Source organism: Thermobia domestica, chromosome 15 (assembly GCF_964235325.1).
Source record: "Thermobia domestica chromosome 15, izTheDome1.hap1.1, whole genome shotgun sequence".
NCBI classification, from domain to species: domain Eukaryota; kingdom Metazoa; phylum Arthropoda; class Insecta; order Zygentoma; family Lepismatidae; genus Thermobia; species Thermobia domestica.
The window spans coordinates 112,594,086-112,621,863 of NC_137468.1; the positions used below are offsets into that span (position 1 = coordinate 112,594,086).

General features: G+C 37.4%; 1 protein-coding gene across 1 annotated transcript in view; it reads left to right on the plus strand.

Moving 5' to 3' along the window:
• Positions 1–27,778, plus strand: part of LOC145671207 (ubiquitin carboxyl-terminal hydrolase 48-like) — a 727,624-nt gene that overhangs the window by 371,977 nt on the left and 327,869 nt on the right. Inside the window, exons 17-18 of the mRNA XM_081740066.1 lie at positions 3,440–3,594; positions 15,852–15,980. Of these exons, the coding sequence (XP_081596192.1) occupies positions 3,440–3,594; positions 15,852–15,980 (284 nt within the window). The remainder of the gene's footprint in view (positions 1–3,439; positions 3,595–15,851; positions 15,981–27,778) is intronic.

Sequence of the window (27,778 nt, forward strand, 5' to 3'; positions counted from 1 at the left end):
GTTGTCACTGTTGGTTCGAAAAAGGTACGCACATACGTCCAATCGCGGATGGCATCATCATACGGATGATCCCTAGACCAGACGAGCTGCCTTTGCATATCTAACGGCGACCGCGTCGCAGATTTGAACCAATGTTGCACCCTAGGATTCAACATTTTGCTGGTTGCTGTTCGTCATATTTCTCTTAAGCATCGCAAAAATCCAGACCTCCTACAGTGCTGTAAAGTAGGCGAGTAACGGTATTTTAAGTATTTTCCACAAATACACCATTTTCAACAGTGTTGCGAACTTAAACTACTGACTTGCTTGCAACAGTGGCCTGGTCTTGCGGAAGTAAGTTGTGAATGTGTTATTGCGGTAGAAGGGTTTTCGATTCCAAAAGTACAACTTTATGGGAAGTTAGGGACCTATAATTCGTGAGTGCTATTATGCAAGTGTTAGTGTTAGTGTTTGTGTGTGTGTGTGTGCATTTCGTAGGATGAAAAACGATATAAATAGTTGTTAGAGCTTCTAACGTCAGATTGAAATATCCTTTTCATCACATGAAATATGTGATGAAGAAAGGGCGATTGCAAATAGTATTTTCAGTTTAATTAAGAAACTTAAAGACGCCACCATCACTGAAATCCTGGATGATGAATTAGTGCAAATGCCTTCCGAGTGTACTGAAACAGCCAGTTTATGAAACTTTTGTGATGGTATGGCTAACGTTTGTGTTCCTTTTGATTACGTCAAAAAGGTACTTCAAGCTAAAAGCAGAGGATAGTCACTGAAGGCAATCATGTACCAATTTAAGAAAGTGAAGGATAAATTTTGAAGCCCCGTAGCTCCTATCCTTCTGATCCATAGCACCTTAAGTTTTGCTGATTTTAATTTATCATGATGCTCTATCAGGTATACTATGTGGCAATCAAATTTCAGCGACAACTTGTGGGAGCCTTCCGTGTTAGAGCATTTACTGTATGTAATTAGAGTACCAAGAGTGTAGGTAGTTTCAAGGTCAAAAGTGGACTATGAATGCAGATACTTCTACTACCCGTTTCCATAGCTACAGATAGTACTAATTTGTGCCCTGAAATGTTGTGCAGTGCATCTTTCAATATGTGATTTGACAGTTACTAAGACGAATGCGGGAACTTACACTTAAGGAGTTCGAATTTAGCATAATGTTACGGAAGCAATCCGAAACACTTGAGAAAGGAGAAAGGGTATTTCATTACAATACACCAACCAGATGAAGAAAGAAATCGTTCGGGTTGCAAGAACCTGGCGAATCAACCAAGGTCAAGCAGACCAAAACTGTGGATTCCGAGGATATGCATATACGCCAGACTATAGAGGCAAATATCAGACGATAAGTACTCGGAGATTGTCATTGAGAGCCTGGTATCGAAAAATCTCACATTACAATGTGGTTCACCATCTTCACGATTTCGGCTTAGACATCCGGATCCGCCGTACGAATTGACTCACGGTCAGCCACAGAGGCAAGAAGATGTGTGCATGAAAATCTGGAGCGCCCGAGTGTTCTGCCTTAGGAACGTGTGACAAAAAGTGATTTTTTTCCGAAGTTATAACGTACATAACAGTAGTTAAACTAGAGCTAGGTGCCGAACCTGTTTCCAAACATGGGCATTTTGAACGCAAGGTGATGCTCAGCTTCTGGTGGAGTATTAGGGGATAATTCACTGTGATCGTTTTGGATTGTCAAACCGTCAATACCCAACGTTTACTCCAAAAATTTGAGCGGATGTTTGTCATTGTGTGCTAGAAATATCTAGCCCTTCTGTAGCAAGACAAAGCTGAACATCGTACCTTTGGAACGACATGGAATAAACTCCAGGAATTGAAGGAACTGAACTAATGTCCACCTAGCATATAACCAAAGCTGTAGCTACGGGGGAAGCAGGGCCATCGCCCCGGGCTCTGATAACAAGAGGGTACCGAACGAGCAAGTGAAAAGGAAAAGTGTTGGAAAATAGTAAACGACGGGACGTCTAGTAAAAGTATTGGTGCTCAGTTATTTCTATATTGTTGTCGGTTTGCAAGGAAATATATTTTTTTAATTTTCTTGCTCACTCCGCTCGCAACTCGAACGTTTCAGTAAGTCACAACAAGCTTTCAGTTATTACTTAAAAAAGAAAAGAGTTGTTTTATGTGATTTTTTAATGACGATGTAATATGCAAGGTGCCGAGTAATGACATAATGTACGCAGTCGCATTTTCAAAATCAGAAACAAAGTCTGGAATACGTGGTCACGTTTTGATGGTAAAAAGTTGGTTAATTAATCCCGCTTTTCTACCTAACGAATTAATCACGACGATCAGAATCAAGATATGAAGATGAGAGTGGTGAAGAGACAGGCAAGCTACTTTGCGCGGGAATATTAATAAAGATAGACAAGGCGAATAATAACATTTTCAACTTGAAGCAGTTGTAGAATAGGAATTTAAGGGGGTCAAAACTTAACTAATTTCATCTTTTTGAAAGACTGATCACTACCTTTGATTTTTTTTATTCCGTCGACACATGATACGCTTCTAATCTGAAAGCATTTATTGGGATCGTTTCTCCATCAGCTATTTGTGACGCCAGAATATTCTTATATATAATACCGTGTGTGTGTGTCTTCGGGACTTTTTAATATGTTAACTAATAAGTAACCTTAAATTCAGAAGTTTGTCATTGAAAAATTAAGTAATTCCTGTAATTTCAAAAATATGTAATAGTTAAACTAAATTTTGGATTTTAAATACAAACATTAAATATATTCTTCAGCTATGTTGATCAATATTGAAAAATTCGCCGAAAAAAAAAGGCTCCTGAATTACCGTTACATTTCACGAAATATTTTTACCATAAAAGAATCGAAATTACGATAAGATGTTATGTTCGATGTATGTTCGTAAGATGGTATTTGTGTGATCACATACAAAATAAAATTTCAAAAGTTTTCAATTATTACTGGAAATTAATGCTGTCACCCATTGAACATTGTAAAAGCACATAGTTTCTAATATATTGAAATTTCATTTCTTATCGATAGTATGAAAAGTAAATATCTGTAACTGTTTTGCAAGTGTATCTGTATACTAACCAAAGGTAGTTCTGTCAAGTTTAACAAAATGTCCAAAATAAGCCTTTTGAAAATAGCTCTCATTTGGAAAAGAATACATAATGATGGCTTTTGCCTGTTGCAGCTTGATAAAAAAATCAGCGTAATATAACAACAAAAGCTGCTTCCCGGCAGAAGGAAAGCTTGCTGAGATGAGTGTAGGGGACGCCGAATTCTGCTTCGCCCCGTGAGACGAAATATCTAGCAACGGCTCTGCATATAACCCGAACGATGCATGATTTTTGGTTTGCCATATACGTAATTCCACATTGTATGTTACATAAGTGCTGTTTCTTACAAATCAATTTCCTTCACATTTACAGATGTTTGCCAGTCTTGTGTTTTGGCACGCCAACAGAGTGAACACGAAGAACTTCTTAAATATGAAAGTGCCAAAATATTTATTCGGCGAGTTACAGATCAAGATCAGGGATCAGTAAACTCATTTCAGGAAAAGGAAGACGATCCCGAATATCAGGTAAGAATCCGTTTGTTCTGTACAGCTTTTAAGTAATGATTTTGTAGTTCTGGTTCTTGAATACAGTATAGTTCATAACTACGTATTAATGGGGTGGGTTGCCAGTAGTGTTCTTATTTCGTATTTTGGAATTGACAGCTGAGATTTACGTTTCTATAAAATATAACGAAGTGGGAACATTTAATTTAGATCAAGACTTTTATTAGCAGCATTGCTTTTTTTGACCCGCACTCAGTGGATCTTTTATTGTAAATTATAAGCTTCGTTGGAAACCTAAATAGCAGCCATAATATACTGTTATTAGATAAATATAACAATATACGAAGGATCTTTTAGTGTTTCTCCACCACAAAGTCTACCTGACGGGAGCTGTGATCGAACCACGGATTTTACGTTTCAGAAGTAATCACTGTCCACTAAACCACCCCTCTTTCATATAATTTCAAGTGTTTCTATACATATTTTTTATATAGTAAATCTTCGTTTTTTTGCATAGTATCTCGCCCAAGGGAACGGGGATTAAAATCCCGAAACCCCTTGCATAAACCACTGGTTGCACTTTATTATTTTTGAAAAATATGTTTGGAAGCCCCTGTGTTTTTCGATTAAAATTTTCTGTTTCCTGTTAAGATTGTAAACATCTTTCTCCCTTACACCTTTTTTTGAAGGGGAGGAGGGTGTTGAGGACAGAAAGAGTAATGGTTTATTGCACATGCACTCATCTAAAAAAGTAAAGAAATAGTTGAAAAAAGAGATGTAAATGGCGATGATCTTTCGAAAGAAAGTTTGTTACTAAGGAGAAATGTATTATGGCTTGTGAAGTAAACTAATAGCTAAAAACAGAAGCCTGTTGATTTAGGTTAGTTACCAAGTAGGTAAGGGAATGTTTTAACTAGTAAATAAACATTTAACACATTTCAATAATGAAACTTCGAAATTTGGTGAAATATACCCCCCTTCTACCAACTTATTTTTGACCAGTTTCAGCCACAGCTACTTGGGATGACAGGGATTCACTAAAGAAAGTATTCACTACGTGTTATTGAATGCAAATAATTTTTATGCAGTTTCTAACATAAAATGGTTTTCTACATGTTAAAAATTGCGGCCTAGGGTGAATTTTATTCAATTTTACTCCCTTACTCTTAACGGATTCTTGCATGATAAAACAATGTTTTTTGTTTTCCCTGCTTTTTTTTTTGTTTTGTTTTCCCTGCTTCTTACACAATTCGTATTGTGTTGCATAAACTAACTGTATTTGCTAACCTAATATATTTTTATTTTAGTAAGATTCATGGTTTTAAAGGATTTAATAAAATCAGTTAAACGATTAAGTGAACTGATTTTCATATACATAGGCGCCGACTTGAAGAAAATATTGTGGGGGCCAAACAATGAATAAATATATCATCATATTCAGCCGTTTTCTATCAACTGATTGATGAAGGGCTCCCCTCCCAGGATCTCGGTCCGCTGCATCCGCTCCGCTGCGAAATTCTCAACCTGAATCAAATTTGCCTAATGGCATTAAAACAAATTCAAGTTCAAAATTTCGGAACTTCGCTGCAAGTTTGCGCACAACATTGATCTTCCCTTGTCATATCAGTGCTGCCATAGTGTTGGTTGAAGCTTCAGTGCTCTATTAAACACAGCTTTGAAAGTGACGCTTTTTATTGAATAAGAAGGCTATTCCTAATATTGAATTAAAGGTACGACCAAGTTTACGACAGAAATTCTTACTCCTCTTTGTTAATTTTTTCTCAAATGAATTATATTGGGGGGCGAGGACCCCACCTTGAAATATTTGGGGGGGGGGCAAAAGTGTCCTGCCCCCCAAAGTCTGCGCCTATGTTCACATACCTTCTGTTGGTACAAGAAACAGAAGATATTATCTCGCAAAAAATATGCATTTTTATTGTTGCAAATAATACGCAGTAAACAATACAGTAATTATTTATTTTCCCATAATATATTGCTCAAGAGAGATTTAAACCTTGAACCCTATTCCGTACGCCACTGGTTCCACAATGTAAAATATCCTTGGAAAACGTAAGATCTGTGAACCCTGAAGTGCATTTCAATCAGTCATAACTTTTAGTATCAAAGAAGAAAATAAAGTAGGTCTATTTCTTGAATGCAAACATCTGTACTTTGCAGCACGTACTTAATATGCTGCACTGTAGTTTGCAGCATATTAAGTAATGAGACTGATTTTATTATAATGAAACAGTGAATCTAATCCACAAACCAATATGTGCGTTCGAAAGAGTAATTCCTCCTCTACAATCTGGCAACACCGCATTGTCGCAACGAAGCATGACGGAAATTACGACGCCATTACCAGCAGTCACTGAGAGGTCGTAGTCACGGTAGCAGTGTGGAGCAGAGAGCGAATATAAAGTTCTGTTAAACTGGGTAAAAGTGCCACAGAGACTGTTGATTTGATTCTATGTCAGAAGGGCCCGGACAAAAGGGCGAGGACAGAAAGGCCCGAGTCAAAACGGCCCCGCGACAAAAGGGCCCGAGTCAAAAGGGCCCCGCGAAAAAGGACTTGAGTGGAAAGGGCCCGCGTAGAAATGGTCCCAGGGCCAGAAACCCTGAAATCAAAACAGGAGTAGAATCAAAGATGCACGAGGGGATAGTGCCCCCTTAGTAAGTAGAAGTGATTGTCCAAACAGAAGGAAGAATATCAGTGCTTATTAGAGACAAAAAGGAAACTTGAATGGTGATCTTAATATTGTTTCGTTGCTGTTTCTTCTGCAACAATCCCTATCGCTTAAGTCGGTTCTCGATGAAAGTTTGCTTTCAACCGCGTCTCTCTGAGTTTGTAGACGTGGGAGACCCGGGTTCGATTCCCGACTTGATCTCATGTGGTTCGAATTCCACGTTAATCAGTGGGTCCACATCATACAACCTCGCTGCTGAAAGGGACGCTAAAGAGAAAATCATATCATATCATATCTCATCTCTGAGTTTGTATTCTCGAGACATAGCCCAATCAGACTTTATCTATTAATGACTGTTCTCTTAGTTCTAAAATTCAATTTCTGCCCCTGAATCAAAGTACAAAGCACGTATTATATAAATAATATTATCTTGAAAACGTTTCTTTAATTTTGTTGTAAGAACATACACATGAATCTCCATACAGGGTTAGTCAAAAGTATTGGGACAGAACAATAATAACGACACGCGTGGACGGAGGAAAAACAAATGTTGTAATTGGTATTATTGCAAAAATTGCATTGGCTTGGAGTGTGGTCACCGTAGAAGCCATTTTGAATTACACTATATTGCGGATCGCACATTTTTTAATGGAAAAGGCTATGATTTTACACATCAGTTTACACTTTATATTTCCATGTGAACCCTTTTTTTTTGACACATTACCACTTGTTTATGAGACAGGGTGTTTGACATATGTATCTAATAGAAAAAAGTATCATGACAGGGCGGGGACAAAGACAAAGTAAATGTTTAACGCAGTTGGTGTTAAAACTGCGTTAAATGATCATGGCACCCAACTTGAATTCCGCATATTATACACCATAAAATATTTTCAAATAGACAGGGGTACTTGTGTCACGTAAATTTAGGCTAGAATCTTGCTACAAACGATAATCTGAATTAGGGATGCGCACGAGACAAGATTTGAGGCTGTCTCGTCTCGAAAATGTACTGTAAATGTGATGTCTCGACTCGAAAAATGTACATTTTTCTATTGGAAAAGCTGTGTCTTGGCTCGAATTTTCTCAGGAAAATTCCTGAGAAAACTCTGTCTCGACTCGTGTCGTGCGCATCCCTAACTGAGTCGACTTTTGACCGACCTCTTCATTTACGCGATAGTGTGTGGTAAGTTTCTAGTAGAGAAAGTATTTAGACAGGCAAGTAATAAATAGTACTTCATTGTGTCCTTAACGTTTCCGTTCGTTTGCTTGCGTTTGTAAAATATTGTGAAGTTACCACATACGTTAATAGTAAGTATAACATATTTTAATAGTAAGTATATTTGTGATTAATTTTTACTTTACGACTATAAAGCAATATAATTCTTTTAATGTGCAGTTTCGAATATTTGGTAGAGCTCAACTACTTCGTTCAAATAGTAGTGGGTGATAACGATGTTTCTTCTGGTTAGTGTATTGTACCATGTAGAGTTAATACGGGAAGGATATAATGGTAGAATTGCTAGAAAGAAACCATGTATTACCCAAATTAAGAAATATAAGATACTTAAATTTTCTACAGCGTTTGAAAATAAACCCAAAACCTGGTGGGAATGTGTTTTTTTATCGACGAATTTAAGTTAAACCTGCATGAATATTATGGTAGAATAATAGTTTTTCGACAAGTAAATACAGAAATAAATGTCAAGAACTTCCAGTCTACTGTAAAATACAGAGGAGGAAGTGTAATGGTTTAGGTTATATATGTTCACCAGACGTTGGAGAGTTAGTGTGTATTGATGGGATTCTGATAAAAGAAATATATCTTAATGTTCTTAGAAGGACTTCTAATTTTATCAAGATATTGGTCCCAAACAAAGTATATGTTGTAAAGAAAAGATTGCTTTAAAACTGCCCAAAAGTGCGCGAAACCACACCCCACAGTACCGACTTTAATCCCATGAAGAATCTGGAACGAATTGCAACTTAAGGTCAACATATACGAGTTACAGTGAAAGAAGGTTTGAGAAAAGCATTAAGTACAACGTGGAACAATATTTCCCCACATTACACCAGGAAAATTATAACAACGATGCCAAAATGCTTAAAGAAAGTTATAAATCGTTGTGTGTTTGCTATTAAATACTAATTGTATTAACTTGGAGGGATAAAGTAATTTTAGAGCACATTTTATAGTAGTTTGTTTAATAATATCTGAATATTTATGTGATCAACAGTGTCCACATCCCCATTCAATGTAGTTTTTGCAACAACACACACTTGCAGCATTAGCTTTTCCTCCGCTATATTATTATTTTTTTGTCCTGACACTTTTGTCTACTACACACAAAAGTCAAACATAGCACACTTTCCTCGTAAAAGAATAAGGATTAGTAAAGAATGAATCATATTCTCGTTTGTGGGAAAATTCAGTCCTAAATTGATGTGCCAAACATACTCTTTTCCATTTAAAAATATGTGATATCCAAGATGGCTTTCATGCCCACGCCCTCACTCAGTGCAGTTTTCGCATCAACACACCTGCAACCTTTTACTTTTCTACGTCTACGTGTCTCTTTGCCTGTCCAGATACTTTGGTCTAATAGATACAAATGTCAAACGTAGCACCCTATCTCGCAAACGAATGAACAGATTTTTTTTAAAAGTGAGTCCTTTTTCTCATGTGTGGGAACATTCTAGCCTAAATTGATGTGTCAAACCCACCTCTTTCCATTCAAAAGATATTGTGTGATATCAAATATCGCAGAATCCAGAGTGTTTGCCATGAAGTCCATACTCCATTCAATGTAAAATAGTTTTCGCATCAATACCCACCTGCAGTATTTACTTTTCGTCCGTCTACGCGTATCGTTATTACTGGTCTGTCGTAATATTTTTACTAACCTTATATTTTTTTCCACATGTATGTTCTTTCAACGCAAATAAATCGTGTATGTCCACGTAATATTTTACATCTAATATGTATTTTTATACTTCTGAAGTTTTGCAGGCTATATCTCAAATTTCTTGACGTGGGGCCTTTTTGTCACGGGGCCCTTTAGACTAAGGCCTTTCTGTCCTCGCCCTTTTGTTCCGGCCCTTCTGACGTGACACCGGTTATAGGATAGGAAGAGATCATATACAGAGGTACAACAGTTATTTAATGCTACATTTTCCGAACGTAACCCAGTTTCGAAGTCAACTGCCTAAGAGACCATTCAATGTTTTGCAGAAAGGTACCGTATGCGATCAGGAAGGCTGAAATAATGTTGCAATTTGGCAGTTTCTTTGAATTTACAATCTTCTGTAGAAATTCCGCAGTCATTGATAACCAGAGTTGCTAACAAGCTAGGTGTTTCCCAGAGTTCAGCGCAGCGAATTTTTGTACGCTATGAGCCTTATGTAAAGTCATTCTGAAGTATGATTAGTACCATACTAAAGAGTTTGATTAACATGTTTCCTGCAGTTGTCGAACCTTTAGTATGACGCTAATCATACGTCAAAGCGACTCTGCATAAGGCGGTAGTGCATGAAATAATGGAAGACGACTTTGATCACCTCATTGAATTTTGCGAAGTAATGATATGAAAAAATCGATGACAGCAATATTGTCGTAAATGACAATGTATTCTCTAGTAACTTTCAGACTTTCAGTTTAACGTCCTACATTATGCCCTTTAGGATAACGATGATTAAAGCAAGTAAATGGTGATGAAAGAACGGGTGAAATCAAAAGGAAACGAGGGTACCCCGGGAAAACTCACGGATACAATATTGTCACCACAAACTTACTTGGCCGGAAATCGAATCAGTAGTCCTACACACCAGAGCTAAGCGTTCTACCACTGAACCACCGTGCCCCTCCCTCCGGTATTCTTTGATAAAGCTATATTTACCTTATATGATCTGGTGGACCGAAAAAATTATCACTATTGGAGCGATGAAAACCCACATTGATGGGATGTTATTTCCAAGAACAGAAGTGCAGAAGCTACTGACAGAAATAAATTACATTCTTAATTAGAAATATTACGAATGATATAACAAAGATGTTAAAGTAGAAATACAAAATATTTTTTGAATACGAACTGTGGTTTAATTAGGAATACAGCTGGTACATAATAATAGTGGACTACAAAGGTATTCAGAAGTCTTGCTGGAGGAAATATAAATATATTGGGATTATTATTATTATTATTATCGAATTGAAAATTCAATGGTGCATTTGAAATCAGGTAAAAGATCAGAAAAAAGTACGTATAACCAACAAGCGGTAGGAAGTGTGTGAAGTATTAAGGGCTTGCGAAGAGGGTGCCAGGTAAACATAATTGGGAGCGACTATATACGATATTGCATTGAGGACGACCCCTTCTGTGCACCTCGTTCTTTGTCTGGGCCTTATTGACGTTGAATCAAATAAAAAATAATGAAACAAGTATATTATAAACAAAAAATTCTTACTAAAACTATTATATATATTTTCTCAAATTATATATATATATATATTAACAACTTTACTTCGGGGAACATTACATTATTCTTATTATATATTAACGGTGCTAACCAAACACGAAGCCTTATAATGTTTTAATAACGGCTGAAAAACAAATGGCAAACAACACAAACAAATAGGATTTGTTTATATTTTCTATTGCATCTGATCAGATTTTATACATTTATAATTATTTTACATTAGAGTATATTTTTTTGAACAACTTTGATTAACATTACATTATAATCATTATATTTTAGAAGTACCAATGTTGCGTAAAGCCTTACAATAAGATAAATAGAGTGAAAAACAAAAGGCAAACATTACTAACAAAAAGTATTTCGAGATAAAGATTATATTACATTTATTATATTTGAAAGGTACTTAACATGAATCCACACGAAGAAAAATCTTCATATCTTGTCGATTAAATTTTATATATATATATGTGTGTGTGTGTGTGTGATTTGGGTCTAAAAGGGCCAATGTCACTTTTTGGCAAAAAATGATATGTTCGTCAAATTTTAATGCCTATAAATGGATATTTTCTTTTGCAAGAAAAGCAATTGGCTATTTGAATAGTATATATACTCCAAACTACTTCCTGTTGACATTAGCCCTTTTAGTCCCAAGTCGCAAAAATATAAAGTATGTTTACTTTCATTGAAAAATTCTGGCTACTTTCATCTGTTCTCAAATTCTTCCAACTTATATTGGACATAAGATTATTATCATTTTTGCTTAACTTTCCAAATGCCAAATACAGGGTGTCCGAGAAGTCCTTCCCTGATTACAGAAATTGATAACTCAGGCTAGAAATAAGATAGAAATATGAAACTGGTGTTGAATTGTTTACAAACTATAAAAGTTTTGGTCACATCAGTACACTTCCACATAAGCACCCTTGGTAGCACGTAGCACATCTAGGCGATATGCAATTTCCATCCACATTTTAGCCAACATCACTGGAGGGATCGATGCAACGACTGTGGTTATTCGTTGCTGCAGGGTTTCAAGATCTGGTACACGTGTTCGGTAGACCTCATCCTTGACATAACCCCATAAAAAGAAGTCTAATGGGGTTATGTCAGGAGAGCGTGGAGGCCAAGCTGTTGGTCCATCACGACCAATCCATCGCCCAGGAAATGTCCTATCGAGATAGGCACGCTCGATTGAGACTTGGTAAAACAGAACAAACCTAACACAGACAAAAACTTTTATAGTTTGTAAACAATTCAACACCAGTTTCATATTTCTATCTTATTTCTAGCCTGAGTTATCAATTTCTGTAATCAGGGAAGGACTTCTCGGACACCCTGTATGATTGACATTTGTCTCAAAGTGCTTACGTGGATTGCAAATTAAAATTGTGAGCCAAGCCACGAAGATAGTTTTCTAAAAGTCTTTGAGCATACTCCTGTACAATAGTACGTACTCGACCTGCAGTTAGTCTGTATTTTTTCTGACGGTGGCCAATACTTGTCTAGCAACTTCTTTTAATTTGACCAACAGAGTGCTCCTTCAATCGTTTATAACTGTTTGCGATAAGATAAAATGCGTTCGCCATATAATTTTATGATAAAATTACGCTCATATCTTTACTTTATTTCATAGTTCTCCCATATTCACTTTCTAATATTCGGCGACACTTGCCATCGAAATTCATACGATTATACGCATAATAATAATAATATCAATTACGCAAACTATCTTCGAAAAAAATAAATGTCACGCTTGGATTCGAACCCTGGTCACTAAAATGGCAGTTCTCTGCTTTCACACTTGATAGAAAGATTAGAAAATAAAGTAGTAGCTATGTTAGAACTAGCTTAAACTTATATTCGGCGGACCTGCGTTCAAATCCCGGTCAGGTTCTAACTTTTTCAAATGTTTTGATTTCAATTTCAATACATACTCAGTGTGACAAGCAAGATTTTCTCTCCTCCAGAAAGAGAAAAATGTTGGAATGAGGAGAATTGAAGAAGGTCTCTCAATGAAGGCAATCATTTACTAACTTATTTCCAGCAGTTGTTCTAGATTTGATATTTTCAGTTACGTGATCAGTGTTTTTATTTCTTTGAATATACAGTATATAGTGAAATAATACATTACATACACAACAATATTGAGATTAACATATGGTGTTCATTGGACATCACGCTCTGAACCAGAGAGGTTCATCTCAGAATGGAGAAATGTTTCATGCGTCATCTACTCACAATTTTACTTGCGTAAAGACTGGACTCAGTGCTACAAACTGCTGTGAGTGCCGAGAAAAGTTACGTGTAAATTGGGTTGCATCTGTCTAGGCGTTCTCACAACTGCAAATTACCTGGACCCCAAGTTATGGAATTAGAGCACTTAGGGGGAAGATACTTTTGTGGTTGGGTGTACATAATTTTCCTAACATGAGTAACACTATCTGCTATTGATCTAAAATATTCCAAGTAATTTCTCTTCTTTCTTTTTCTTTCCTTCTTCCCTTTTCTTTCTTACTCCCGAATTTTGCACCACCTTACTTCGGCAGCGAGCGCCGTTGCCCTGCTCACCCGCACCACGAAACGCCACTGATCAATACCTACCTGCAACACTTTTCTCTTTTCACATGAATCATTGTAACTGGGCTGTCGTAATAACTTAACACTGTATACAGATCCACATGTACGTTCTTTCAACACGAATCAGGTGGTGTCCACTGAATACTTTTAATCTAATAAGCATTTTTTATATTTCTCATCCTTTTCAGGCTATATCTCAGGCTTTTTTGACGTGGGGCTCTCTTATCGCAGGGTCCTTTTGACTCGGGCCCAATTTGGCGCAGGACCATTTGACTCGCGCCCTTTTGCCCGGGGCCCTTTTGACCCGGTACCTTTTGACTCGGGCCCTTTTGTCGCGGGGCCGTTTTGACTCGGGCCTTTTTGTCCTCGCCCTTTTATCCGGGACCTTCTGACGTGTCTTGATTTGGTGCGGAAAATGTATGGCAATACGTGGGAATACTGAGAATCTTCGGCTTCAGAATTCAAAAGGGAAGACAATGTTTCTGTGTTCCTACGACAGTAAGGGTATCATTCATCATGAATTTGTACCAGAAGGTCACAGTGAATGCTTAGATTTATTTAAGGTCTTGTAGCGTTTCGTGAAGAGAATTCGTCTATTCGGCCTGAATACTCATCCCCAGGTAGCTGGTTCCTTATCCATGACAAGGCACCCGCTCACCGGGTAGTAGTTGTTTAGGAATATTTAGCCAAAAAACAAATGTGATGCAGCATCCCCCTATTCTCCAGATGTATCCCCCTGTGACTATTTTCTATTCCCTACACTGATGTTACCCATAGAGAACGACTTTTTTTAAAGAACATTGAAGGCATCCAAGTAGCTGAGACAACGGCATTACTAGACATTCACGAACTGCGCTGCAGAGGTCGTTCTACTTGCTTGATCGTGTCACTCGCTGTATTGAAACAGGAGGGATGTACTTTGAATACTAGACCTGTATTATTACATTATCTCTGTTGGGTCTCAATAAAATCAGTCTCATTATTTAATTGTCGGACGGGTAAGATGGTTACACTGAGGAAGCATGTGCAGCGCCTTGCCGTTCGTAGTGATGTGTAAAGTAATTCCCCATAGTACGTGAGATGATTTGGAATGGAAACATGGGTTAAAATGAGCAAACGATAGTGATGGAAAGTGAAAGACTTTTCTGAGTTTCAAAAAGGTCAAATAGAAGGTATGGGGTAAGTAGACGTAAGTGTATCTGTGGTTGGAATTACGTTAGGTATGTGCTAGGAACAGTTTCCGAAGGTGACGAAGACCTACATAACTCAAGATAAAATAACATAAGCGAAAGATAATAGTGGACAAAAGAGATGTTTCTGTGACAGAAATCGTCGAGCATTTCAAGTTTATTGCCACCAGGGACCATAAAGCGAATGCGGCACAATGACTGCCGAAATCAGTCAGCACCTTAACTAACAAATAAAGGTCCATACACTATCAGTTTTAACTGATCAGTCCAACTGAGCTAGAAACTGACTTAATCGATCGTACGATGAACTGAACTGATAGTGTGTGAAGTACCGTCAGTTAATCGAGTTCAGTCCTTCAGTTCAGTTGCTTCAATTTTATCAGATGTTCTGTGGAGTACAGTTCTTATACAAGTATTGCCGTCTTGTATACACCTTCCCAGCAAGTAGAGATTATTGAGTATCACGTGTCGCCTAAAGTTCCAATTCTTTTAATTTTGTAAGTAATACATCATATGCCTCCCCTCTTTTATACCTATTCGCACAATGCACATGTTCGTGTCCCAAAATTCGGGATGATCACGGTACGCTTCAGTAAAAGCCAACAGTGCCTCTCTTTTACTATCTGCCATGATGACAGGACCTGAACTAAGAGAACTGAACTGAGACAAATGTGTATTTCCTTCAGTTAATAGTTACCTAGCAAAACACGGTTCGTTTGTTTAGTGCAAAATAACCGTTCTTCAGTCCAAATAACAGCATGAAAAACTGAACGAATTCCTTCAGTTCGCACAGTGTTTCCTTTGGTTCTAACGTCATGATCAGGTTTTTCTTCAGTTAAACTGATAGTGTATGGTTCTTATTACAACAGTCATAATCTGAACCCAAGTTGCATAACTTGAACATAGTCAATTTGCAATTTCCACGGTGCACTCGCATCCTTAGTATTACCACCTCTCAAATCGTACGTGTTCCAAAGTACTAGTGTTTTCATTATTTTGGTAACTATTTCTATATCGATTTATTGCGATAACTGACAATTTATGTTCATTACACGACGAATCAGAGCTGTTCTGCAAATTAAAGGTGATTCCACATCGTGCTGAACATGTATGTATGTTGTATTTTCTTCAAGGTTTGCATTATTCTGATAATTATTTGTAAATAAAATATAAAATGAGTAAGAGTGATGAATACTGTAACATTGTAGTACTAAATCTTGTTCCTCTATTACATTGACAACTGATGGTGCAAATGAAACAATAAAAAACCTATTACGTAAGACATCATTTTAATTTGTATTTGACAAGCACTATATTCAGAGATCAATCGAAAATTTCTCTCTCTTATCAGGGTTCTGCGGCGAAGCGTCCAAAATTATCAGATAATGAGTTGAGAAGAAGTACGAGGCATAGGCGGACACGAGACGAAAAAGAAATTACTGTGTCATCTGATCAGTTACTTAGGGATTTGAAAGTTATGGTGAGTTACATTTCTTTTCTGCTAAATTCAGTGTTTTCTTGCAAGGTAGTGCTAGCAGTGTTATGAAATATCATACATACAGACGGATAAGTACGACGGTAATTAATACTGTTAATTTATCATTTTACTGCCTGAACGGGTGGTAAAAAGTGCTTGGCCGGAATAAACAAGAAAACACGAAGCTTATTATGGTGTGCTTATAGAACATATTAACATCTATAAACGAATTACCTTCGGATTAGGGGGGCAGGGGACGGGAAATATTTAGACCATTCCAGAATGTAAAAATCAGTGGTGAATCTATTTAAAAGTGCGGTGTGATGTTGAAATGAAATTTTTAGGGTGATAACACATTGTAGGTACATTTGTTTCCCTTGTGCAAGTCTCTCTTCAGAGTTAAGTACATACTTCAGAGTTCAGTCATCTTTTTTTTTTTTTTCTTCTAAACCTCTCGTCTTGAGTGAATGTTACTACGTTCAAGTTTCTGCATATGCAAATGCATAGAAATATCCAAAAAAGAAAAAAGAAACGAAAAAGAAAGAAAAACGGAAAAATAAAAAAAATATAGTTTATGTAAGAACTGAGATTGAAAAAAGAAATGATAACTTACGCTTGCAGGGAGCACCCACAAAAATATACTAAGTTTTAAGAACAACTACAATTACTTCATGTTATGTTGTACGAGAAGTAATCACAAGGTTTACGATTAGTAATCACAAGTGAAGACTACTCTGTACTCTCCAGCGCAGTCAGTATGACAGCACGCATTACACGAGAGACACTACATCCATTCTTCTTAGTGATGAGCGCAAGAGTCTTGGTCTTGCAGTTTTTTCAAGTCTTGCATGCAAGACCAAGACCAAGACCAAGAATCTTGCACAAGTGCCGGCTCAGTGGTAGAGCGTTCACCTTTGGTGCTGGGGCACATGGTTCGATCCCAGCTTGCACCATGTGAGCTTTTTTGGTGGATAAAGACCGTGTGCGTATGTTTTCTCGTGGTTTTCCCGTTTCCTCCTCCTTTCTTCATTCCACCATTTCATTCATTTCTCATCATTACCATCTCTCTTAGCCTCGGTGCATAATCGTGGCACGTAAAACTAAACATTACATCATTTCAAAACATATTAGTGGTGTTCTTTTTCTAAAACTAAAGAGAAATGTGGTATTAAACATTGGTAATTCCGCACACCATAGGTGCCGACTATATGGGTATGGCCTTGGCTCCAAGGATCAAGTATCCGTTAGAAATTTTTAATGTGTGCTCAAAAAATTAATATCGAAATAACATTTTCATGACATTGACAAAAACTTATATGTAACCGCAAGTTTGCTTTCATGGGCGGGTGCTTATACGTTGAATAATTGTTTATCAATATAACTTTTAGCCTCCTCAGGTATATGGCACACGAGGATTGAGAGATATAACATTATACAACAATAAATTATCCATATTCACAAGTGAGAGTGATTTTATACAGTTATTTCAAATAACTTGGAGTTCGATGCTGTGTTCTTCTATTTCTAGTGTAGGTCAAAGTATTTGTGTAAGTTGAGTTTACACAAAGACATGGACAGTTGAGCCGTTTTCAGTTTTTATTCAAGTTATACTAAAATATTAAGAGGTTTTGATTTTAATCGTTATTATTTTAATTTTTGTTTCTCTTTTTTGGTCAATATTGCTAACATATCATCATCATAGCTATTCTGCCATTATTGGCAGGTCACTTGTTGCAACTCAGAAACTTCGATATACGGTGGTCCTCAGCTAGTCTCTTCCTGTTGACGTAGCAATTTTCTGTTTTAATACCTTCCTCTGCCCCCTCCCTCTCTTTCCTTCCATCATATTCTCTAGCACGTCCCTCATAATACAGTTCCTCCTCACCCAATTCTCAACCAGTTCCTTTTCTTCCTCTTAATTATATATAAAATTCTTCTTTTCTCCCCTACTGCTATTATTTCTAACACCTCATTCGTTTTCCGTTCAATCTAGCTAATTCTCTCCTTTTCGATAAATGCCAATAATATTTATCGAAAGCCTCCAATATTTTTTTCATCGCTTTTGCGTAATGTCAATGTTTCTGTTCCACAGAGTATATATTGGAATCAGTAAAATAAAATCTCAATATTTAATTCGAAGTTTGTTTAATACAAAGATTAGCTAATATTAGTTGAAAATAAAAAAAATATCTGATGCCTTTAAAGTGTAAAAATAATTTAGCAATTCATGGTATTTCAGTAATCTGTGCCGTCTTGATTTTCTTTAATGCGTCTCCCCAATTTGGGAACCAGTAGAGTATTGAATCTGTTAACAAATATAAAAAGATTACAAAACGTTGTAATTTATCTTATAAGTAGTGAAGCGTGGGGACCCATTAAAAAAAAACAAATGTTATCACCTATGTTGTATACTATCATCATACTTACACAAAGGTGAATTATATTTTATTTAGAAACATACATTGTATTTCCGTTACTATTTTCGCATTGTAGAATTTATCCAGAGTAAAATTTACCTATGAAAAGCTTAATATTTCGTAAAAGCAAAACTTGCAAGACTCCTGCAGCAAAACCAAGACTGGATGTGCAAGACCAAGACCTAGACCAAAGTTTCCAGTGCAAAATCAAGACCAAGACCACCCGGGTCTTGGTCGTGGTCTTGCATTTGCTCATCACTAATTCTTCTCCTAATTTGTCCTCGGAAAATTTCACACAGTAAGTACACTGAGAGCATTATTATTTGCCCTTCCGACATTATCACTTTGGTGTGACAGTCATCGGGTTTCGCATCCTAAGATGGACATGGGACATCTCGCTGTTCGGATGTAGTGAATTTTTCCGCATTAGCAATCGTTTTCTAGGCTTAAGATTCATCTTCAGATTGTTCTTGAAACTTGACAAAGTTATCACAGCTGCAGATGATTTGAGCTATACCTTTCCCCGCCATGTTGGTATTTGCACCCCGCGTTTTCAGCTGATCGGAAGAATTCCTATCAAACATTAATAATTTCTTACGTCCTACTTTCCTTCCTTACAACAATAATTATGACGTACACTCTTGCACAAGAAGTAACACTACAGAAATGAAATTTTCATATCGTCAATAGTCTAATCTTGTTTTCTTTTGCGCTACAAGCTATTGTGAGCTATGGCATCCTTAAACGCCCATTACTCATAGGTCTTTCCCGACCTTCTTGTGTATCGTTCTTTCGCTCTCTCTGTTTCCCTACATAATATCTTGGTTCTAATTAGTTTTTCGAATTTGTGGTAACATTTGTTGTAAACCTGGTCTATTTGGTCTACTGTGCTTCTTCCAGCGCTGAATCTGGATTGATACTCTCCAACTTTCTCTTCAGCCACTTCCTTTATTCTATTGAACAGTACAATATTTTAAATGCTGTATTGAGTAGGATGATCCTTCTGTAATTATGGCAGTTAAACCTATCGCATTTTTTGGGAATAGTGAAGGTAACTCCGCATTCCCACCTTTCCGATATTTGTTCCTTTCTCCATATTTCCCCGATTAGCGTGTAGATGTTAGTTCTTCTACTCCTGCTTCAATCATTTTACTTAATTATATCTTCTGTGCTTATTCTCTTCACCGTATTGATGATTTTCTCTTTTTCCTATCTGATGGGTACTTACAGTTATTCTCTATGTCGTCGATGATTTCATTGAGTTCTGTGACGTTTTGCTCCTCCACATTCAAAAGTTCTCTAAAGTATTCGACGCATATATCTATGCATTGCTCTCTTGATTCTATTATCTTGCCACTTTTGTCTTCACACATCTACATCCTTGGTGCAGAACCACTTGCTTTGTCCTTGATTGTTTTGTACAGTCTCCTTGTATGTTGTTCTGTCTTTCACTCCTATTTTTCTCACTTCCAAACACACTTTCTTCTTGTTTCTCCATATTGTGTGTTTTCTTTTCTTCTCTTTTTGTATTCCTGGTACTGCATTCTCGTGTGTTGTGGTACTTTGTTCTTTTTCTCTGTAGCTTTTTTGCATTCTTCATCGAACCGCTCATTTCTTTTTTCATATTTCTTTTACCCTAGTATTTCTTTTGTAACACCTACAACAAATTTTCCTATTCTGTTCCACATTTCATCAATGTTTTCTGTACTTTGAGTGTTTTATAGTTTCTCGCTCATGGTTTTCTCGTGTGCTTTTCTATTGTCATTTTATTTTAGTTTATCAGTGTTCCACGTAGTTTTCTTTTTTCGTTTGATTATTGCTGTGTTGACTAATGTTTATCGTATTATAGCTCTCACCAAACTATGATCGCTGTCACAGTTTGCCTCTCGAAGTATTCGTACGCCATTTTTTGAAGTTGTGTGCCTGTGGCCAATTATTATATGATCAGTTTGGTTAACAGTATTATTACGGTAATTTCTATGTTTCTTTAGTTATATTTTTTCTTTCGAAGAGTTTCCTGTAGATATTCATTTTATTTCTTTCGCAGAATTGTACGTGTCTCCATCCATTCTCGCTAGTTACGAAGTCTCCTGCTATTATTGTGATGTCATGTCCGCTAATTCCTTTTCTGATTGTTTGTAGTTAGTCATAAAATTCTTCTCTTTCTTTGTCATCATCGTCTTCTGTTGGAGCTTACATTGAAACTGTCGATATGTTCTGAAATTTTCCTTTCAATCTAACTTTGCACATCCCTTCATTTACTGTAGAAAATGTTAAGCAACGACTTCCTACATCTTCCACTAATAAATCCGATACCCTTAGTTCTTCTTTTCTCTCCCCTACTAGAAACAAGAGTGTATCTCGGTAATGTGGTTTATCGATTCTTTCATACCATCTTAACTCATCTTTGCAAGTATTTCAATGTTATATTTCTGCAGTTCTTAGGCTATCTCGTGCATTTTTACCAGATCTCCAGCATTCCAAGTTGCTAAACGAATATCGTCCTTTTTACATTGCATTGTCTGTTATTCCTTGTTTTCCGTCCAATTCCAAGGCTTAGTAGGTTTTTGAACAATGCTCTTTGTACGAGGATAGGTTGTTGACCTATCGCTCAACCCCCAACCTGGAGGACCAGGTCTACTTCTTTCGGTCCCTTACCTTCCACAAAGGTTTTATATCCTGTCTCCTGTAAGAGTTGATAGCAATACCACGAGAAGGTGAAGAAGGAGTTGGTTAAGAGGGATGAGAGACTTTATTTCTCAAAAGTGTCATTCGGTGCACTTTGCCACCCAAAATGACTCCACAGAAGTTTAATATTCCTCACAAATTACATTTTCTTCTCGCAATGCTGGAATTAATAGAGCTATATCAAACTTCCATGGCAGCCTACACTACGTTTTGACGCTGTACTACAGAACACTTCTGTAGAGATCACTCAGTGCAAGCGCTGAAATACTGGTATTCTATATCTCCCGATGTATTCCGCAATACCCGACTTTACTCTTCTCTCTCGCTATATATCAGCGTTTTTAGAAGTGGGTGTCGCATCGCATCGCGATTCATCTTTGATTGTTAATTTATCACTGAAATGAGTTTTTTTTTTTTCATAACAAGAAAACATAATATAGTTCTTTTTTCATTAGAGGAGGATTCATTTTTTATCTTATAGTTGATAAACCTCCCTCGAAAACCTGTCTTTTCTCTTTAGATCTCTTTTGTTCTCAATAATACATACCAATCCACCCTGGACTACACACTATATTACTGGAGAGCTGGCCGTAGAATTGACAAAGAGACTTTGTGCACTTTGACATTTTACAGCATATGGACATAAAGTGGCTCAGTGGGCTTTCGGAATGCGAAATCGATTCTTTATGAGTACTCCCTTTGCTGTCCTGTTTTTCGTCGGTATTAAGGGTAGTCGGAATAGTCACTTCACCTAAAATAACATACATACAATATAAAAGAGATTAATGTGATAGGTTCAGGAAAAACAAAATAATAATAATAATAATATTAATAATACAAGAAAAACAACGGGAGATTAAAGAATCATTCTGTATTCATAAATAAAGTCAGCTTTAAATTTGGATTCTGGCAACATTGATGAAATCTGGCTACCTACTTTAGATGTATATTTTGGATCTGGCAATAGTGACGTAGCAAAGACTTCGCGCTTCTTTCAACTCTGCTCGTTCTTTCTTTCGTCCACTGTTCTCTGCTCGTTGTTTTTAGTATCCATCTTTTACGTTAAATTTGTTTGGTGGTAGGTATTCCTTTTTCCATACCATAATTCTCATCCATTTTTTATCCTTGTTATCTTTACCACTGAAAACGGAACTAGCTTGTTGTTCTGATATCTTTGGAGAATATTTAGTTTTCCCATGGGAACATATTGGTAAGTGACCATTTTCTGTTAATTTCAATCATCCTCTCATGCGCCTACATAATTTTATCAAATTTTTCACTTTGTGGATTGCCAATTTCCCTTATCGTGATGAGATACGGATATTCAAGAATCATCTATTACAAAGCTCCATATGGACATGTTCAAAACCAGATACCATTTTAGGTAATGAATGAGAAAGTTAGTACTTGAACATATCTTCCTGTATATCCATTGATTTCAATTATCAGACATGTTTGTTACATAGAAAATGTTTATTAATACATACTATGGGAAAACAGTAAAATAAATAATTTCAGTTTTCTTGCTGTCGAAAATGCGATACGAAATTTATAAATTGCGATGTAAATTTAAATTTGTTAGCAAATTGCTGCGCAAGCCACAAAAAGACTGATTTTATATAAAATATGATTCTCAGACCTTATACAAGTTGGCTGGGAAACTAGGGCCCTGCAGAATTGTTTCCTTAATTTCTAAATCAACCAATGGTTGCGCATAATACACTTCGGAGGGAAGGTGCATTTAAAGATAATTGTTTGATTTGTAGAAATACTTCCGTAAACCAATGAGTGTTTAACATTGCCCCGGCTTTTGTTTTCGATGGGGCACAGTAAAATCGTTGTTCGAGTAGCATGAGCAATTCGGAAGTCACTTGAATTAAAAGGTAATGTATTCTAATCTTAGAAACCAGAAATTGTCTGGATGTCGATGCATCGGGCGCGCATTGTGCAGTTCATGCCTGACAATAATTCTTCGTGTTCTTTTGCACCTGAGATTTTACGTAAGATTAAATTATATTGTAGCTATCACATTTGAATATTTGATACTCAAGATCGGAATAGTTTCCTTTATCAAAGTCCCTCTTACTTCAGATTATACAGATTTGGCTAGTAAATGAAGAGAAGTAATGCAGGTATACGTAATTTCACCACGTTTTTAATTTCGCGATAAACCAGTATTGTGAAAATTTGAGAAGTGATGAGTCAAAAGGCGACATTATTTAGTTCAGCCAGTTCATGCAATCTACATGAATCTCTTGGCCAGGAAATTGAACGAACATGAACCTATTATTCGGACATCCGAATCAAACCTAATTCATTCTATAAACATAACAAAGATATGTTCATGCACAAAAAGTTAGGTGCAACGGAATAAGTCCCTGGGGTCCATTGACAACGGGGGGCGCGGTGGCTCAGTGGTAGAGCGTTCACCTCCGGTGCTTGGGGTCCCTGGTTCGATCCCAGCTCGCGCCGTGTGGACTTTGTGGTGGACAAACACCGTGCTCGTTGGTTTTCTTGGGGTTCTCCCGTTTCCTCCCATTTTCTTCATTCCACCATGTTATTCATTTCTCATCATCACCGTCTCCTTTAGCCTAACCGGCATAATCGTGGGACGTAAAACTAAAGATTTCATTTCATTTTTTCCATTGACAACGGAATAAGTCCCTGGGGCCCATTAACCCTGTTAGTATAAAGAAAATTATAGACTCGCAGTGAAATAGCTATTGCATCAATACTGTTCATTGGAAAGTCATGGTTTATAGTTAATTCTCTTCAGCATAAAACAAGCTTTCCAGAGGTGCTATGTATTGAGGCCTATAAGATACTTGAACAAGGAAAATTTGGAGAATGTCGGGAAAATTCCCTCCAGAAATCCCTCCCATCAACTTAGAACCTCTCTTAGAACCCCGGGCAAAGGGACATAATCCAAATGTATCTCGAAAAATACTATGGAGGATAAGAAATGACCGTACCAAGTTTTGTATTGATAGATGAAACAGATATGAGGAAAAATCTCTTATACCAATACGCGCTCTCCCCTCCTACCTATTCGGTCTATCAATACAAAACTTCGTACAACCATTTCTTATCCCCCATAGTATTTTTTCGAGATACATTTAAATTGTGTGTTTTTATCCCCCGCCACTCTGGAGGGATCCGAAGTTGATAGGAAGGATTTCTGGAACTAATTTTCCCAATTTTCCCTGTTCAAGTACATTATGGGTGTTGAGTGTATTTTTTTCTTTCACAATATATTTAGTCTGAACAGCTATAACGTAACAAAATAGATGTCAGGCAATGGTCAGTGTCCTTGGCTCCCTTCGCTCTTGGAGGGTGGTGTTTTTTCTCCCCCTTTTTTGTAAAAAGTGAACATGAGTCGCCACGAAGAGCAGAGAGTGTGTGTTTTTTAGACAGTCGAAACGTGTGTCTTGGGTCGAACTATTGTGGTGCAATACAAACATTCAGTGAGAACTTCACAGACAGTACATACCTGTGTCCGCTAGTGTATATTAAATATTTTGTTAATTAAATTAGCTATATTTTAAGCAGGTTACGATTCATTTGTGCAAACAAACAAGTAGCGAGGCGCAAGGAAGGTTCAGTAAATAATGGGAAATGCTTTCGTGCATGCATCCCGAACATTTGGTCCTCCTAGTGAAGCCGGATTTTGCTCTTACAAAAAATTGTAAAGACTTTAAAGGCAGAGCAATATTTTGAACTGTGAGTCTATATGTGTACTGTCTTTTTAGCAGTGTTTCGAAGAAGAAAGAAAAGTGAAATTGTAAAGAACACCAGCGTAATTTGTGGAACCACTGAACTGTCTGTGTCTCGCCCCCCCCCCCCCACGTTGTTTGTTTAGCCGTGAAGTGAAAAGTGGCCAACAATGGAACAATTACTTGCTTCCAAAACTGTCGCAAAACGCGAAATAACGCGTTTGGAGAATAAAATAAACAGTGAGTCATTCAATAAGGCATTAGTTAATACTAAGGCAAATCAACTAGCAGATGACTGTAAAAAAAACTTGTGTTAGATCTTACAAGAACTTGTGATCAACAGACATTTGATACGTAAGACAAAGAAATAGAAACAATGCAAGACAGAGTGGACGAATTAATTGAGAAAATGGTGGTAATGAAGCAATCAGAAAGTGTTCCATCAACATCAAATGAAAACGTAACCTCTTCAAAACTGAGTGAAGTGCGATTACCGAAGTTGGAATTACCAACATTTGATGGTTCCTTAAAAGATTGGCTGTCGTTTCGAGATCTTTTCGTGGCATCCGTGGACAGTAATGCATTATTGAGTGGAGCGCAAAAGCTTCAATATTTGAAGGCATCTTTGCGTGGCGAAGGCATCTTTGCGTGGCAATACTTGTGCAATCATTGTCGGTGACCGATCAAAATTACACAGAGGCGTGGGAAATAATCAATGCTCGGTACCAGAATAAACGCGAACTCGTAAATGATACAATAAAAAGACTGATTCGTCAACCGTGTGCAGTAGCCGATTCACCAGCTTCTCTAAGACGGCTTGTGGATACAACTAATGAATGTGTACAAGTTCTAAAAGTGTTCGAAATTCCTGTGGAGCATTGGGATGCCATATTAGTGTACCATATAACTGAAAAACTGGATAGCGATTCACGAGAACAATGGGAGCTATCAATTAACTCGAACGAACTTCCAACTTTCGCAGACTTATCGCAGTTTCTCAACCAGAGATCGCGCGCACTCGCGGCTTCCGCGACAAGCAAATCAAATAAACCTCAGGCTCATAAATCGGCAAGTTCGTCCGGAAAGAGCAGGACAGTGGCGTATCATGCTTCGGCAGATGTGACATGTGTGAAGTGTGGACTACAACACGTATTGCATAAATGCAAGGATTTCATTCAAATGTCAGTAGACGACAGACATTCCTTTGTAAAGTATAAGCTTTTGTGCTTCAATTGCCTAAAAGGAACACATTAACCTGCTCAGTGTAAATCAGGTGGATGTCATCGCTGTAGAATGCTGCATCATACGTTACTACATTTTGACAGGAAGCCCGAAGGTGATTCGTTCTCTCACAAGGGACATATTTCGGTTCGAACGCGAGGATCAACATAAAACTTGGTAGACATATACAGGACTAAGTACTGACCACTGTAGGGGAAGTCATTCCCGTGTAAAATTCGTTTTCCGCCGACAGCGCCACCTATCCTTCGAAACACTAGCAGTTAGATTCCGCGTTGTAGGCGCTGAGTGAAGATCAGTTAGGTACGTCAGTGTGTGGTAGTAAGCTCCAATTAGTATTAGGTGTGGTAGTCAGTGTTGAAAAATGGTGCGGGCTGTTGGCATTAACTCCTTTCCTGTAGTTGAACTGTTAGAAAAAGCAAACTAAGGCGCAAAATTATTGAATCAAACGTCAGTTGGAGCGGAAAATGAGTCATTTGAGACATTTTGTGCACTTTAAGTATCAGTGAGTACGAAAATGAATTAGAAATGATATACAAATCGACACTCTACGGATATTATGAAGAAAATGGCAGGGCACAGGAAGACATCTATGATAGCAGTTCAGAACGGGAATAAGACAGTATTCCATAGCAGGAACAAGACAGTAGTCAAAGCGAATACATGTCTCCAGCACGAAAACTGAAAATACAGATTTTTTTTTTTTTTTTTTTTTTTTTTTTTTGCAGTTTACGGAAGAGAAAATCCGGAGTATCTACAAAGATTATCATGAAGGAGGATACAACTCGTATAGGAAGTTTCTGGAACAACATAAGAAACTTATTTCGTTAAATAACTGCAAAAATATTTGGATTATGGATACGCGCTGTCTACGGACTTTGTTTCATTCAAAGTGGATCGGGAAATCAAACTCCTAAAACTAAAATGTGAAGTCATCAGAGAGAATGGTGTATCAGTACATTACTGGCATTTCCAGTGCTGGGCTTTCCAAGCGGCAAAAGAAGTTGGCTTATCGGAGTTCAAAATATCGCCTACTTTCATTGAAAATCTTTAGAAACAAGCAAGAATTATATCACGAACAATTCATAATATCTGTAGAGTGTCGATGTGTATATCATTTCTAATTCATTTTCGTACTCACTGATAATTACATTGCACAAGAATGCCGCAAATGACTCATCTTTCACTCCAATTGACGTCTGATCCTTAAATTTGCGCGTTAGTCTGCCTTCTAACAGTTCAACTACATGAAAGCGGTTAATGCCAACAGCTCGTCCCATTTTTGCACACAGCCTACCACACCTAACACTAATTGGAGATTACTACCACACACTAACGCACATGACTGATCTTCACTCCGCTCCTACAACGCGGAATCTAACTGCTAGTGTTTCGAAGGATAGGTGGCGCCATCGGCGGAAAACGAATTTTACACGGGAATGACTCCTCCTACAGTGGTCAGTACTTAGTCCTGTATATGTCTACCAAGTTTTATATTGATCCTCGCGTTCGAACCGAAACATGTCTCTTGTCATTGCACTCAAGATGTGTCTTCCCACGTAGCAGCTGATGGGGGAACAATATGTCCTCAAGTGTTGCTGTCCACAGCAGTGGTAAAGGTTAGAAACAACAGAAGGCAATTTCAGTCTTTTCGAGCGTTACTTGACTGTGCATCAGAGGTAAGTTTTGTATCTGTACGGTGTGCTCAAGCGCTGGGACTCCCAAAACGTAGTGCAAATATAAC